This window comes from Equus asinus, chromosome 24, assembly GCF_041296235.1.
Source record: "Equus asinus isolate D_3611 breed Donkey chromosome 24, EquAss-T2T_v2, whole genome shotgun sequence".
NCBI lineage: Eukaryota > Metazoa > Chordata > Mammalia > Perissodactyla > Equidae > Equus > Equus asinus.
In genome coordinates, this window is record NC_091813.1 from 50,379,095 (window position 1) to 50,391,865 (window position 12,771).

The 12,771-nt window shown below is 37.4% G+C and overlaps 1 protein-coding gene across 1 annotated transcript in view; it reads right to left on the reverse strand.

The window, feature by feature from the left end:
- Positions 1-5,066: 5,066 nt before the first annotated feature.
- Positions 5,067-12,771, reverse strand: part of FRK (fyn related Src family tyrosine kinase) — a 103,185-nt gene continuing 95,480 nt past the window's right edge. Inside the window, exons 6-8 of the mRNA XM_014866152.3 lie at positions 10,449-10,630; positions 9,218-9,383; positions 5,067-8,829 (exon numbers count right to left, since the gene is read on the reverse strand). Coding sequence (XP_014721638.1) covers positions 8,615-8,829; positions 9,218-9,383; positions 10,449-10,630 — 563 coding nt within the window. The 3' untranslated portion in view covers positions 5,067-8,614. The remainder of the gene's footprint in view (positions 8,830-9,217; positions 9,384-10,448; positions 10,631-12,771) is intronic.

Below are 12,771 nucleotides of genomic sequence, written 5' to 3' on the forward strand. Positions count from 1 at the left end.
TCACTTTTCTTTCTTTTTCCCTTTTATTCTTTTTTACTGCTATATTCTTTGGGGGTGGTTCAGATGTCTTCCCCTGAAATATTAAAACTCAAGCTTCTTATCACCTCCTTGACACTTTTTTAACATGCTTTTAAATGGATTTCATAATTCATCTGCAATGAGCCATATTGTTTCATTTTGAACAATTAGACCTGACATCCATATTCAGGGAAAATGAACAGATATTTTACTTGGAATGCTTGAATTTTTTTCTTTCTTTTTTTTTTTTTTTTTTTTTTTTTTACTGTTTCTCTAGTCCAGGTTAAACTTATATTTCTAAAGAAAAGCTACCTATCAACTCACAGAATATTAGCAAACTAGATCAATCTTAGGGAAACAGGTAAGAAAATTCCACCATGAAGTTTTCACTAAAACAAGGTAAATGGTCCTGGAATAAGAGTGGATCAGTTCAAAATATGTTTTTACTGCATTCCAGACTTTGGTTCCCCAATAGACACAAATTCAATGAGCAAGATAGCAGTTATTCTTTCAAATTTGAGTCACAAAATGTTCCTACACTACATATTCCAGCTGAAATAACTTGCAACAGCCATCCTAACAGCACTCAAACAAAATCTAGTCTCTCTGATTTTTAGAAACACACACACACCCCTCTGCGTGCCACATTCACTGTTACCTGTTGCCTGTCCTCTTACACTCACAACCACATGTGGGGAAAAGCTGCCAGGCCGTGGATGTTGTCCCCATTCACCTCTTGCTCGTGCCTCACACTACTACAGTCTCACTTTTCATCCCACTTTGGTGAAAATGCACTCTTAAGGACCACTATGTTGCTAAAAGTAATGGAAAACTTTCACTTTCCAAGGTCTTTGCCCTCTCATTAACAAGCAATACAATTGGAGGCTCCTTAATTCTTAGCTTCCATGATAACACTCTCCTGATTTCCCACCCACTTCCCTGGCTGCTTCTTCTCTGCCCCAATTTAAGCGCTCCATGTCCTCAGGGACTAATGTTGGGCCCTCTTTGTTTCTCATTCTCCACTCTCTTTCAGCAGTCCCCTTTCCTCATGTGGTTCCCTTATGCCAATTTCTCCTAAACTTTCAGTTGGTTTCATACTTCTCTTCCGAGCTCCAGGTACAGATATTCAACTGCTTAATTAACACCTCAAGTTGGATCTTTCATAGCAACTGATTAGCTAAATGACACCTATGATCATCATTCCCCTTACCTGCTTCTTTTCCGTTGTTCCATATCTAGTTGCTCCTAGAGGACACATGAGGTCATCCTTGATACCTAATTATTCCTCATCCACATAACCAAACACTTATTGAGTGCTGCTGATTCTACCTCCAGATGTCTCACATGTGTTCATTGTTTTCTATATCTCCAGCCGGCCACTAATCTGACCCATCTCATCTCTCCCCCAGACAAGTGGTCCTCCTAAATTGTCTTCTCATATCCTTCTCCATACATTAGTAAAAATAATATTTTAAAAATTCAAATTAAATCATGCTACCAATTTTTAAACTTTCAATGTCTTCCCATTAGGATTAAGAATAAGATTACTAACCTAGACTACACAGCCCTCATGATTGGGACAGGACTTGGCTGGCCAATGTTAACTTGTGCCTTTCCCCCTTATTCCGCACACTCTAGGTGACACTCTAGATCGAGTGGATCTCTTTCAGGTCTTCATCTGTGCCATTCTCTTTGTCTTTGCAGACTCTTTATCTTTGTCATGCCTCCTTCACCCTGGAGTTAGTGAACATCTTCTCATCCTTCAGACCACAGTTAAACATCACTTTCTCCATTTCTCCCCAACTCCTGGACCTGGTTATGGGTACTTGTTATTCACTGCCACAGTACCACACATTTCTACTCCATAATACTCAGTGCAACCGTAGTTATGTAATTATTTGGTAATTTTTGTGGAATTTCCATGTGTGGTATGATACTATTTTAAGATGTTCATCGATGTTTTTCTCAGGTATTTTCTATTACACTTTGGTCCTTCCACATCAGGCTAGTAGTCAATGAGGCTTTTATTATCTAAAGGAAGGATTATTACAGTAGAAAATAGGAAAACAAGAGTCAAATTCTTGTTTTTTAAAATTCAAGGCTTTTGAAATGTAGTCATCAGTCTTCTGGTCTACCCTGTTCAACCCTACCATCCTAAAAGATGTAATATTCCAATGACAGGGGCAGAATGGAGCCAAAGGGATACATAAGAGGTCAATAGGGCCTTATTCTGAAATGTGAGGAGGAAGAATGTAAGGATTTCCAGATGGTTTGGAGAAACTGAGGGCAGTATTCCCAAGTAGAGTCTGAAAAGGAGGAACTCTTCAAGGTCCTTCCTGACACATGGTCTGGTGCGGTGTACAGCAGCTCCTGGCCATGGAAGCATCTAGGCAGAGGGGTCAAATGCTTCTTTTGGACCCAAGAAGAATGAGGAAATAGATGATAAAGAGCTAAGACCCATAAGTCACTTCGGATGGAACAGAAGATATCTCAGTGATGGCCACAGGGACAGCTAATAACCTGATATCAGCACTAGACAATTCCAACTCCTACAAAACTTTAACATAAAGTAAGCACTGGGTACTTAGGAAAAACTCCTAGAAATAACTGAGTCTTATTTTCCAACACCTGGTGGAATGGAAGTTTCAAGTAGACAATGAGCCATTCAGAAATTGAGTGTTCTGAGCCAGCCCTGGTAGTCTAGGGGTTCAGATTTGGCTCTCTCACTGCCACGGCCCAGGTTCGTTTCCTGGTTGTGGAGCCACACCACCTGTCTGTCAGTTGTCATACTGTGACAGTGGCTCACACAGAGAACTAAAACTAGCAACTAGGATACACAACGCTGTACCGAAGCTTCAAAAAAAGAAAAAGGAAATTGCTCCAATCTCTATCGCTAGAGATCGGAAATAATAGTTGCTTAAACAGCACAATGTTTCTCTCCTGTAGTAGAATTTCTGAGGTCAGCAGTCCAAGGCAGGTGTGGCAGCTTTCCTGTCATCAAGGACCCAGACCCTCCTGAGAAGTGACTTCCATCTATAAGATTTCTTCACTATCTAAGATGGCCACTGAGTTCCAGAACTAAAACATAACAAAAGGGGAGAAGACAAGAAAAGGTCCATGCCAGTTCTCTGTCCACCTCTTATGGAACAGTCCTAGAAGTGCTGCCAAACAACTTTTTCTTACATCTCTTTGGTAACCCCTAGCTGCAAAAGAGGCTAAGAACTGTGATCTTTTAGCTGGGCTCCAATAAAATAGGTTCTATTATTAAGGAGCAAGAAGAAAATGGGTACTGGATAGCAGCTGGCACACAGTAAATTAATTCTTAGCAAGAAAACAAGAAGGTAAAATTGGACTCTTAGGTTTATGAGCTAAGATTCATATACTCCAAACTGCCTCCCCTGATAGATGGTAAACTTACAGAAAGCAGGGTCTGTTTCTCTCTTGTTCACAATTTTATCCAAGCATCTCGCCCAATGTCTGCTACTCATAGGCAATCAATTATATTTGCTTAATGAATGGATAAAATAACTAAGGAAAAGGAATGGATAAATAAGGATACAGGCCTTCCACCACTCAGCATCACTTAAAATTTACTTGACACTATAATGTGCTGAGATAGCGTTAGTGCTGCTTACTGGATATTTCTGGCGCCCTACCTCTGGGTGCATAGTTGGCCTGCACTTCCCACACTCCTTGTGTCTGGGTAAGGCTATGTGATTGTGGCCATAGAGTTGTAAGTTGAAGGGACACGTCTATCTTCTGGGCCGGAGGACTTAATTGCCAACATAGACCCACTGAGCTCTCATTCCCACTGCCAGAGTAACTGACAACATAAGAGCTGGTGGATTCTCCATCAGCTTGGGTCTCTGAGAAAGGTGACAAGAAGCAGCCGACCTGCAGTGAGTATGTGGCACAGGCAAGATCATATTCCCTGGACTCACAGACTTACCTTCTCCAACATACAAATGCAACCTCTTTAATTTAGCCAACTGAGGAAACATTTTACTTTCTATGAAACACATTAAATTCATGATGTGGGTCTGCAAACAACTTGACCTCCAAAAGAGCGATGTCAACTTTTAAAGGTCAAGTTAAAAATAACCAGTTTGAAATAACTAGCATAATGAATAAATCCAGTGTGAATAAAGATAGAACACTTTGGGTAAAATATATTTTCAAGAAAAGGCTTTGCCTTAGTATTTTAAAGAACACAGAAAGAGAAACTTTTAAAAAAATTAAATAGTTGCATTTGAGCCAAGGTAAGTAATTGCATTACAATAAGTGGTACAATTAAAAGAGGTTTTTTTGAAATCCTTTTAGCTACATATATAAATTAATCATGTGTAATATACGTCCACATGCAATTGTGCAATATAAATATTATTAAAACGTATAATATAGAAATAAACATTTTTTAGAGACAAAAATCTCACTGTGGTACCTTTAAAGTATACTAATCTGGCTAATCAGCTTTGTTTCCCACTTTCTGAATCTACAATTAAATGTCTATTTTGAAGAAGGATTAAAAGCTGTGATATCTTTTACCCTGAAATTACGTGGACCATAAAAATTAAACGGAATTTGGTTATTATCAAGCAACTTTATCTTTCACAAATAGTTCAACCAAAGCCTTTATTCTAAAATCTCCGGAAATTATTACTAGACAATGTTTAGCTTCTTCCAAATCAAGCAATTTTAGTTGCTTTTAACCATTTTTCCCTAACATATGATTTCATGGTTGTTATGTTATATGCCTTGAACCCCCTGCACAGCAATAGACATAATGAGATACTTAGTCATGTTTCAGATTTGCTGCCCTTTTCTGGAGGGACTGACTGTTTTCCATGAGGGTGAAAAAGATGTTACATTGAAGTCTGTTGCTTTAGATGACTAATGGATAAACTAACCACCCAGGCAAGAAGACTAAATGGAAATAATTAAGGGTCTCTTTCCTTATAACTTAATCTTCTCACTCCTATGTAGACAGTGTCACGTGAGTGCAGACTGAAGTTAAACTTGTTAAGGGTTCTGAATTCAGGGTCTGCATACAACTTTTATTCTCCAGTTTATTTCTAAATGTAATAAACAATTTAAGAGATTTACCATCACTTCCTTAACATAAAAAGAGAAAAATCCGAAGGAGTTTAATGGTGCAATGTAGGCTGTGAAAATTAAAATATTACTGGGGTCATGGATTTAAAAGATTTGTAAGTGTTCTCTACCAAAATTCCCAGCTTTTTTTAAAATCTTATGACACTGAATTTTTGGATCATGTTGAAGATTACAGACCAAAACTTCTCTATGATGATACAACAAAAGACAATACATTTCCAGATGAGCCCACTGGCAATTCAAATGCCCATCCATACAAACCTCATTTACTTATCTTTTAAAGCAGCCTTTCTCAAAGGGAGAACACAACGACACAATTTGAATAAGTACACAAATTATTACCATTCTAGTTCACATAATGTGTCTTTGCAAAGAGTCCTGGAAAGTCACCACAGACACACTACTAGCCAGGGCATTTGGTCCAGAAACCACATACTCAACGACACCACGAAAGACGTTATTGCAGGTAGGGCATATTCTTGGCAAAGCCATGGATCACCAGCTGAGCCCACTTTCTCCAGGAAGCTCCAGCTGGGTGACAGTCGGCATTCTTCCAAGGGCCATGGTTTCCTTTGGGCCATCAGAGAATCAAAAGAGTTTGGGCCCCTTATGGTTCAGTCAATCCGTGCAGTCACCATGCAGACACAAGCTGGAGTAGAATGAGTGAATGAAGGGGCCCAGTGTGCTATTTCCCCATGGCTCGTTCTTTGTCGTCCTTTAAGATTACCCACTCTCACAGTCTACTTTGCAGATGGCTGGTCACCTTGACTTTATCTTTGTTTTTGATGACACAATATTCAGGTTCCACAACTATCAGGAGCACATTCTCTTTCTCTTTTGACCATAGGTAATGTAGACCTATTTCCTTCCTAACCTTCTTAAAAGAGGCTTAATGGAATTTTGAATTTTTCCTACTGCAAAAATTCTTAGGTTTTTGTCAAAAGAGATTTGAAATACCACATGAAATGATCTACTCCCATCCCTCACCACCGCCTCCAAATAACTGAATTACATAAATAAAACATTACATAGAAAGTGCTTTGCTACAATTTATGGGAGGTAAATTTAACAAGAGCTGACTCATTGTAAGAAAATTCAACTTATCTTTTCCTGATCCTTTTATTCTATACAGGGAAAGAAATTTATGTCAGTTTAAAAAAAATCTATTACTGCTTCTCATAACTGAATCCATTATTTTTCTCCATGATTCATCAGGTAAAAACAAGAATAATAGATTGCTTTGACAGAATCTTGAACATAAATGTCTCCAAGAATCAAACGTAGTAAGTTAAATGGGTTTCAGGTGATATTCAAACAAGAAAGGATAACCTTCCTTTTACATTTCAAAATCAAATCTTACTAAAAAATTTATTATTATTAGCTACCACAAAAAGACAATTATAGTAGTTGAATTTTCACAACAAAATGGCAATATTTCAATTCATTTCTATATACGTTCAAGCATTATTGAACTCCAAGCAGTGAACTTGTAGAAAATGAGCTATTTTCTTTGAATTTTTAATAACTGGTTATTTATAATTTGCTCCTTGATTGCATTAGACTCGATGACTTTAAATAAATAATTGAAGTTGTCCTATACATGGTCAACTAATTAAAAAGATTAGTGTTGACCTTATCTTACAAATATTTGCTGTTTATAAATGAATCAAGGGACTTTATAATCATTAGCTCCACATGACCCATTTTAGTTTCAGGACAGTTTGAGTGATGTATACACACCTACCTACTATATATATATATAATAGGGGATTTTCTCCTTAATAGACACCATCCAGCATCTAATCTTCTCTAATTTTATTCAGATAAGGCTACCTCCCAACTTGTCTCCAAGAAAGGTGAGCACATTCTCAGCTTCAGTGGCAAAATTTACTCTAAGCCAATCAGCACCTAACATTCACATTGTCTATAATTAGGACTGGGCATTTGACCCAATTTACCTGAACAGAAAAAGAATGATTTTTATGCAAGCTGAAAATGCAGAGAGAGAGGTTTCCCATTTTCTCCCATTAGATAAAGAGAAGAGGGTGTCCCAGTTGCTACTGATGGCCATCTGCAACCACGGGAATGAGGACAATGCTGATGGCAGAGGGGAGGGGAGGAAAGGACTGGGGTGTTGGTTAACATCATCCAACTGCTAATGGATTGTGCCTGGAGCCCGCTCTACCTCCTGTCTTCCAGTTAGAGAGTTTACAAATTTACTTAGTGCTTAATCCACGTTGGATTAGGGTTTTTATAACTGTTTAGATATGCTCTTCTTCCCCTTTAAAGAAAGATGACAGAATATACTCAAAATCTTGTTTTCTTCTGACTTGTTTCATTCATCTTGCTGAGCTTCAGAAGATCTTTGAACCATCTTTGAGAACTTTGTCTAATCATCTAATGAGACACAGAATGTGATACACCCTTTGCTTAAGGGGGCAGTCACATTCTTACAAAGTTTAATGCAAACTTAAGATGAGTAAAAATCCTCTTGTCCTACCAGACAAAAAATACAGTTTCATAACCAAAGTTAGACACTTTTCCTCCTCTCTAGATGGAAAGAGAGCTTGACCTGTTTTGTAATCAACTTAAAACTCTTGCTTTTATGCCAAAGGTACATTGTTTTAATTATTCAGAAATCCTAGGCCGTAACATCCTACTGCTCTCCTCTCATTTTCCGAAACTATTTTGATACCTATTTCTCAGATCCTGTGGGCTATTATATGTTTCTTGCATATTTCCATAGATAATAACTCATCAGCTTTACAATCTGATTCTTAACATTAAGAGATTAAAACGAATTTAGATGATTCTCAGATGACACATACTGAGGTATAGAAAAATTCCATCATTTCCTTCTACAAAATGAAAGAGATTTTAATTCTTTTTCTCAACAGCTGCTTCATTTGTTTCTGCATAGGAGAAAAAATATGTGCAATTACTCCAAGTACAATCAAGTCATTTAACATGGCTTTACCATCATTGTAGTTACAGGATATTTTAAAAGAGAAAAAAAATCTCAAAGCACAGGTCCTGCTGTGCAGCAAAGCAATCAAATTCCTTCATAATAACAGGCTGATGGGATTCAGCAATCCGAGGAATAATGAATAACCACTTTAATCAGTAAACAGGAAAATGCTACAACAGTCACTGAGTAAAAATTGACTATCATCTGTTGATCCTCTTGATCGGCATTTCAAACAATAAATAGAATTGTAAGTATCTTTTAAAAAGAAAAATAACTTTGTTTAGTGCCTTTCATCTTGTCAGGCAGTGAGGAGATGATGTATCATCTTAGATAGCCTGTCGTGTTGCCCAGTTAATAAAATGTACATATAATCTTTTTTATAATTCATGGCCAAATTACCCCATCACTTGAATATGTCAAGATAAACTCATTTTACAATTGGTTAACAGGGTCGTATTTCTGGACTGATTATTGAACTTTATTGCTACTTCATTATTTGATGTTCTTCTTCTGTGTTCATCTTACGAAGTTTTCCGTATCTGAATATGAAGAAGAGTCTGTTTCAAAATAATCCTCAAGTTTCCAATGCAGTGTCTCAAATGTTGGCCGCTCCTTGGGCTCTGCATTCCAACACTCCAACATGATGTTGTAGAATTGCAGTGGGCAGTTAGATGGTTGAGGGAGTCTGTAGTTTTGACCCAACATCTGGATGACCTGAGCACCTGTCATACCTGAAAAATATCAGGTGAAACCAACAAGAAACAAGTTAGAGCTCAGAGTCTTGAATTCATAGACACTTATGCTCTAGATTACAAAGCAAACTGATCTCTTTGGCTGACCTATTAGGTCTACCACCCCCTTCCCAGGCTGCAGAGATTAAACTAAATCCAGAGGCAAGTCATGTCTATAAGACTGTGATTCAGGAGCAAAGGAGAAGGAGGCAATAAAACACCTCATTAATGCAAATTATCATCATCAAATTTTATCTATTATGCTCCCACAGGCACACGGTGTGGTCAGCCTCATAACTCTGCCCTCCAAGTCTGGGCAAAGCAGTTAAAGTCACACCTAAGTAAGTGACCTGCAGCAGAAAGGCCCACTCCAGAATTAATTACTCACCACTATAAGGCATTTTGCCATAAGTAATGATTTCATAAAGAAGGATTCCGAACGACCACACATCGGACTTAATGCTGAATTTATTAGAACGAATGGCTTCAGGCGCGGTCCACTTCACCGGCAGCTTTATTTCGTGTTTAGATTCATAGATGTCTTCATTATCAACCTGTTAATGCATTAAGGAATCAGGCCAAGCTAAAGAGATTTTTTTTTTTTTACCACCCTCGTTCATCTGTAACCTGTTTCACATTAAAATTTAGAGGGAAAAGTTTCAAAATGAGCTTAGTTCAATTGATAATTACAGTAGGAAATTCCAAGTCTGGCACACAAGACTGAAAAATCCATGGGAAGTCATTAATAAAATATTATTTGAGAGGCTACTATGTGCTAAAAATAGCACTGGAAGGAGCACTCTACTAGATATGGGAGAATTCATGTGTGATGATATTGGCTTTACATCTGGTCTTTAGCAAATAAAATACTGAAAGTAAAGTCTGTTTTCTGATTTACTGCTGGTATTGAAGAGCCACTGACTTTGATAATTACTGTGTAACCACTTTCTAATATTGAAAAGTAGGACCGTATGATTTAAATTAATATATCGACTCACTGTTGTTCTAATTGATTTACAAAAAGAAAAGATGATGAATTCATGGAGATCAAAAGAGAATCATTTATTTGTTGTGTTTCATGTCCCAATCTTTATTTTTAGGGTACAATGTAGAAATAAAAAATTAAATTAGAGAAAAATACCTAATATTATATCTTCTATATCAGTTTCTTTTGGCCTGATGCCAAAAAGGCAGGAGAGGGGTGCAGGCAAGAATTAAAAAGCCAATGATTGCTGAAGAATTGCAACAGTATGCATATGAGCCTGGCATAAAGTGAGCAGAGGTGGGTAGGGTAACTGTAGAAAGTGTGCTGTTTTTTATAAGGGAAATAGCCGGACAAACCAAAGCTCCTGGTGCTGAAAAACAGATCAATAATTCAACTACAAACTTAGTTATATACTTTCCCACCTGGTTAGTCATCATTTTCTCTGTTTGTTTCTCTTTGGTGAAGAAATAGAAACAGCTGGTAGTTTGTCTATAAGGCCTTGGGCTCCTGAAGTGGTCTATGGACCACAGAACTTGGAGAAACATTGTTTTGAAAAATAACAGTAAATCTCTTAGTCTACTGTCTGTTAGGCTTTTGACCCATTACAAACCAATTAAAACGAAACCAAATCTACCTTAAAAACTCTTGCAAGTCCAAAATCTGCCACTTTGTAGATATTATGTTCACCAACAAGGACATTTCTGGCAGCCAGATCTCTATGGATGTAGTTCTGGGACTCCAGATAGGCCATTCCAGAGGCAACCTGTGCCGCCATGTCTACCTGCTGAGGCAGATGGATTTTTGATCCAGCATCATCTAGGGAAAAAGAGAAAATAAGAGATTTACTTTGGAGAACATTCAAACTATTGAAGTGAATTCTGAGAATTTTGATAACAAGCTATCAATGAGATTAAGCACCATAGCACTGATCTGTTTAGCAAAGAAATATAACCAATGTAAACCATTTCATTTCTTGTGAAGGGTTAAGGAGGTGACAATTTTCAGAGTCTAAACACATTCCAAGGCTGTGGCCTTCTCTTCTCTGAATGAGTATCAAACAGAGAAAGAAGCAATAGTGTCACATGATCCAAACACAGCTATAAATATCTGAAAGAGTCCAGCCACTGCCCTTTTCAATACCACATATTATTGACTCATCGCTTCATGGAAATTGTTACTTGGTTGCCTCTGGATTTCTTTCAAACACTGCATAGTTTGTTTTAGTCTTTGAATCTATAAAATAATGCTAATTTGCATGGCTGAGTCAATGAAAAGTTCTCATTCTTCCATCATATTGGTCTTAAAAACTAGCTCACTAACAAAATGAAAGGTCTATCAGTAGTTATAAAATGTGTATATTACATTTGTACTCCATTAAGCTTGATAACATTTTTTTAAATTTCTCTTTCTTAGCCTGTTATTCTCAGAATAGGTTGCTCATCACTCCAGGCAATGGACATACCTTTAATAGACATAGTTTCTCCTACTGCTGATCCTGTGTAATTAAGTACAAGAAAATTTATGTAGTAGGGTCAGTTTGATCATTAGTAGAGAGGTTAGTGTTATTTTATGGTGACTTTGTGAAATGAGGTCAGCCATCCTAGATAGTGTTTAGCCGCCATACTGTTAGTAGATACCTTCAGGTTTCTGGAGAATTAAAAAGATCTCACATAAATCCAAACTATTATTATCTCTGTCTGAATAAGCCAAATATTATGAAAAGTGCATTGGACTCATGTTCAAGAGTCTTAGACACAACTACCGACTTGAGAGGCAGCTATATATAGTTCAGGGGTTAGGAAGACTGGTTTGAAGCTAGAGTGCCAGAATGTGGACCAGGGCTCTTCCTCACATTTCTTCCTGACCTTGGGCAAGTTGCTTAACACTTCTGTGCCTCATTTTCCTCATCTATATAGTGATAATTGCAATTATCTTATGGTAGTAGTTGTTAAAATGAGAAATAATCAAATGGACATTAAAATGAGTCAATACATGTCAAGCACTTAACACAGTGCCTGGCTCCAAGGAGAACTCAGTAAACTCTACCTGTTACGATTACCATTGCTGCTGTTTAGTTAGAATTAAACAGTTTAGGATTTGTTAAACTAGAGATACATATGGATTACGCAAATAGAAATGCTGAAAAGAAGACAAGCTTACGGGTCTGGAGCTCATGGGAAAGACGCAGCTACAGATATGGATTTGACAGTCATAGTTTATGAATGGGAGTTAAAGTGGCAGAGACTACTAAAAAGTGACAGAATCATGAGAAACACCAATATTTAGGGTGGGCAGAGGAAGATAAACCTGCAAGAAAACTGAGAAGAATCAGCCAGAAGAAAAACATGAGAACCAGGAAAAAATATCATAACAGTTAAAGGTTTTGAGAAGAGAAAGGGCTGAATGGGAGTTGAGGACCTGAAGACAGCAAGAGGGGAGACATGAATTTTCAAAAACCTAGTCAAGAAGAGAAGACAACAGTGAGCTGATAGAGGAAAATGTAAGTCAAGGGAAAGCAATTATCATGAAATTCACAAAAGAAAGGAGTTGTCATTGACAATGTGACTCAGGGGGTTTCCGGTGCTGGCTGGTGCTGGCCATGTTCTCATTTTTTATTTGTGCAGTGGCTGCACAGTTGTTTATGCTCACTTTATAATTACTGTACTATATGATTTATGTACTTTCTACATGTATGCTTTTTTAATTAAAAAATGAAATAAATAAATAGAGTCAAGGGAAGTTTTTAAATGAGAAAGACCTAAGCACAGTGTGTATGTGTACATACATATATATATATATTTTAATCAAGCTGAATATTTAAATAGGATGTGAGGCAAAACTAACAGCTGAATGATCCGTTTGTCGTTTTCTTCCTGGGCATACACAGAAGACTATATTCCCCATTTTCCCTTGCGGTTAAGTTGGGCCACATCAGTAGTTTTGTGCACTGCAATGTG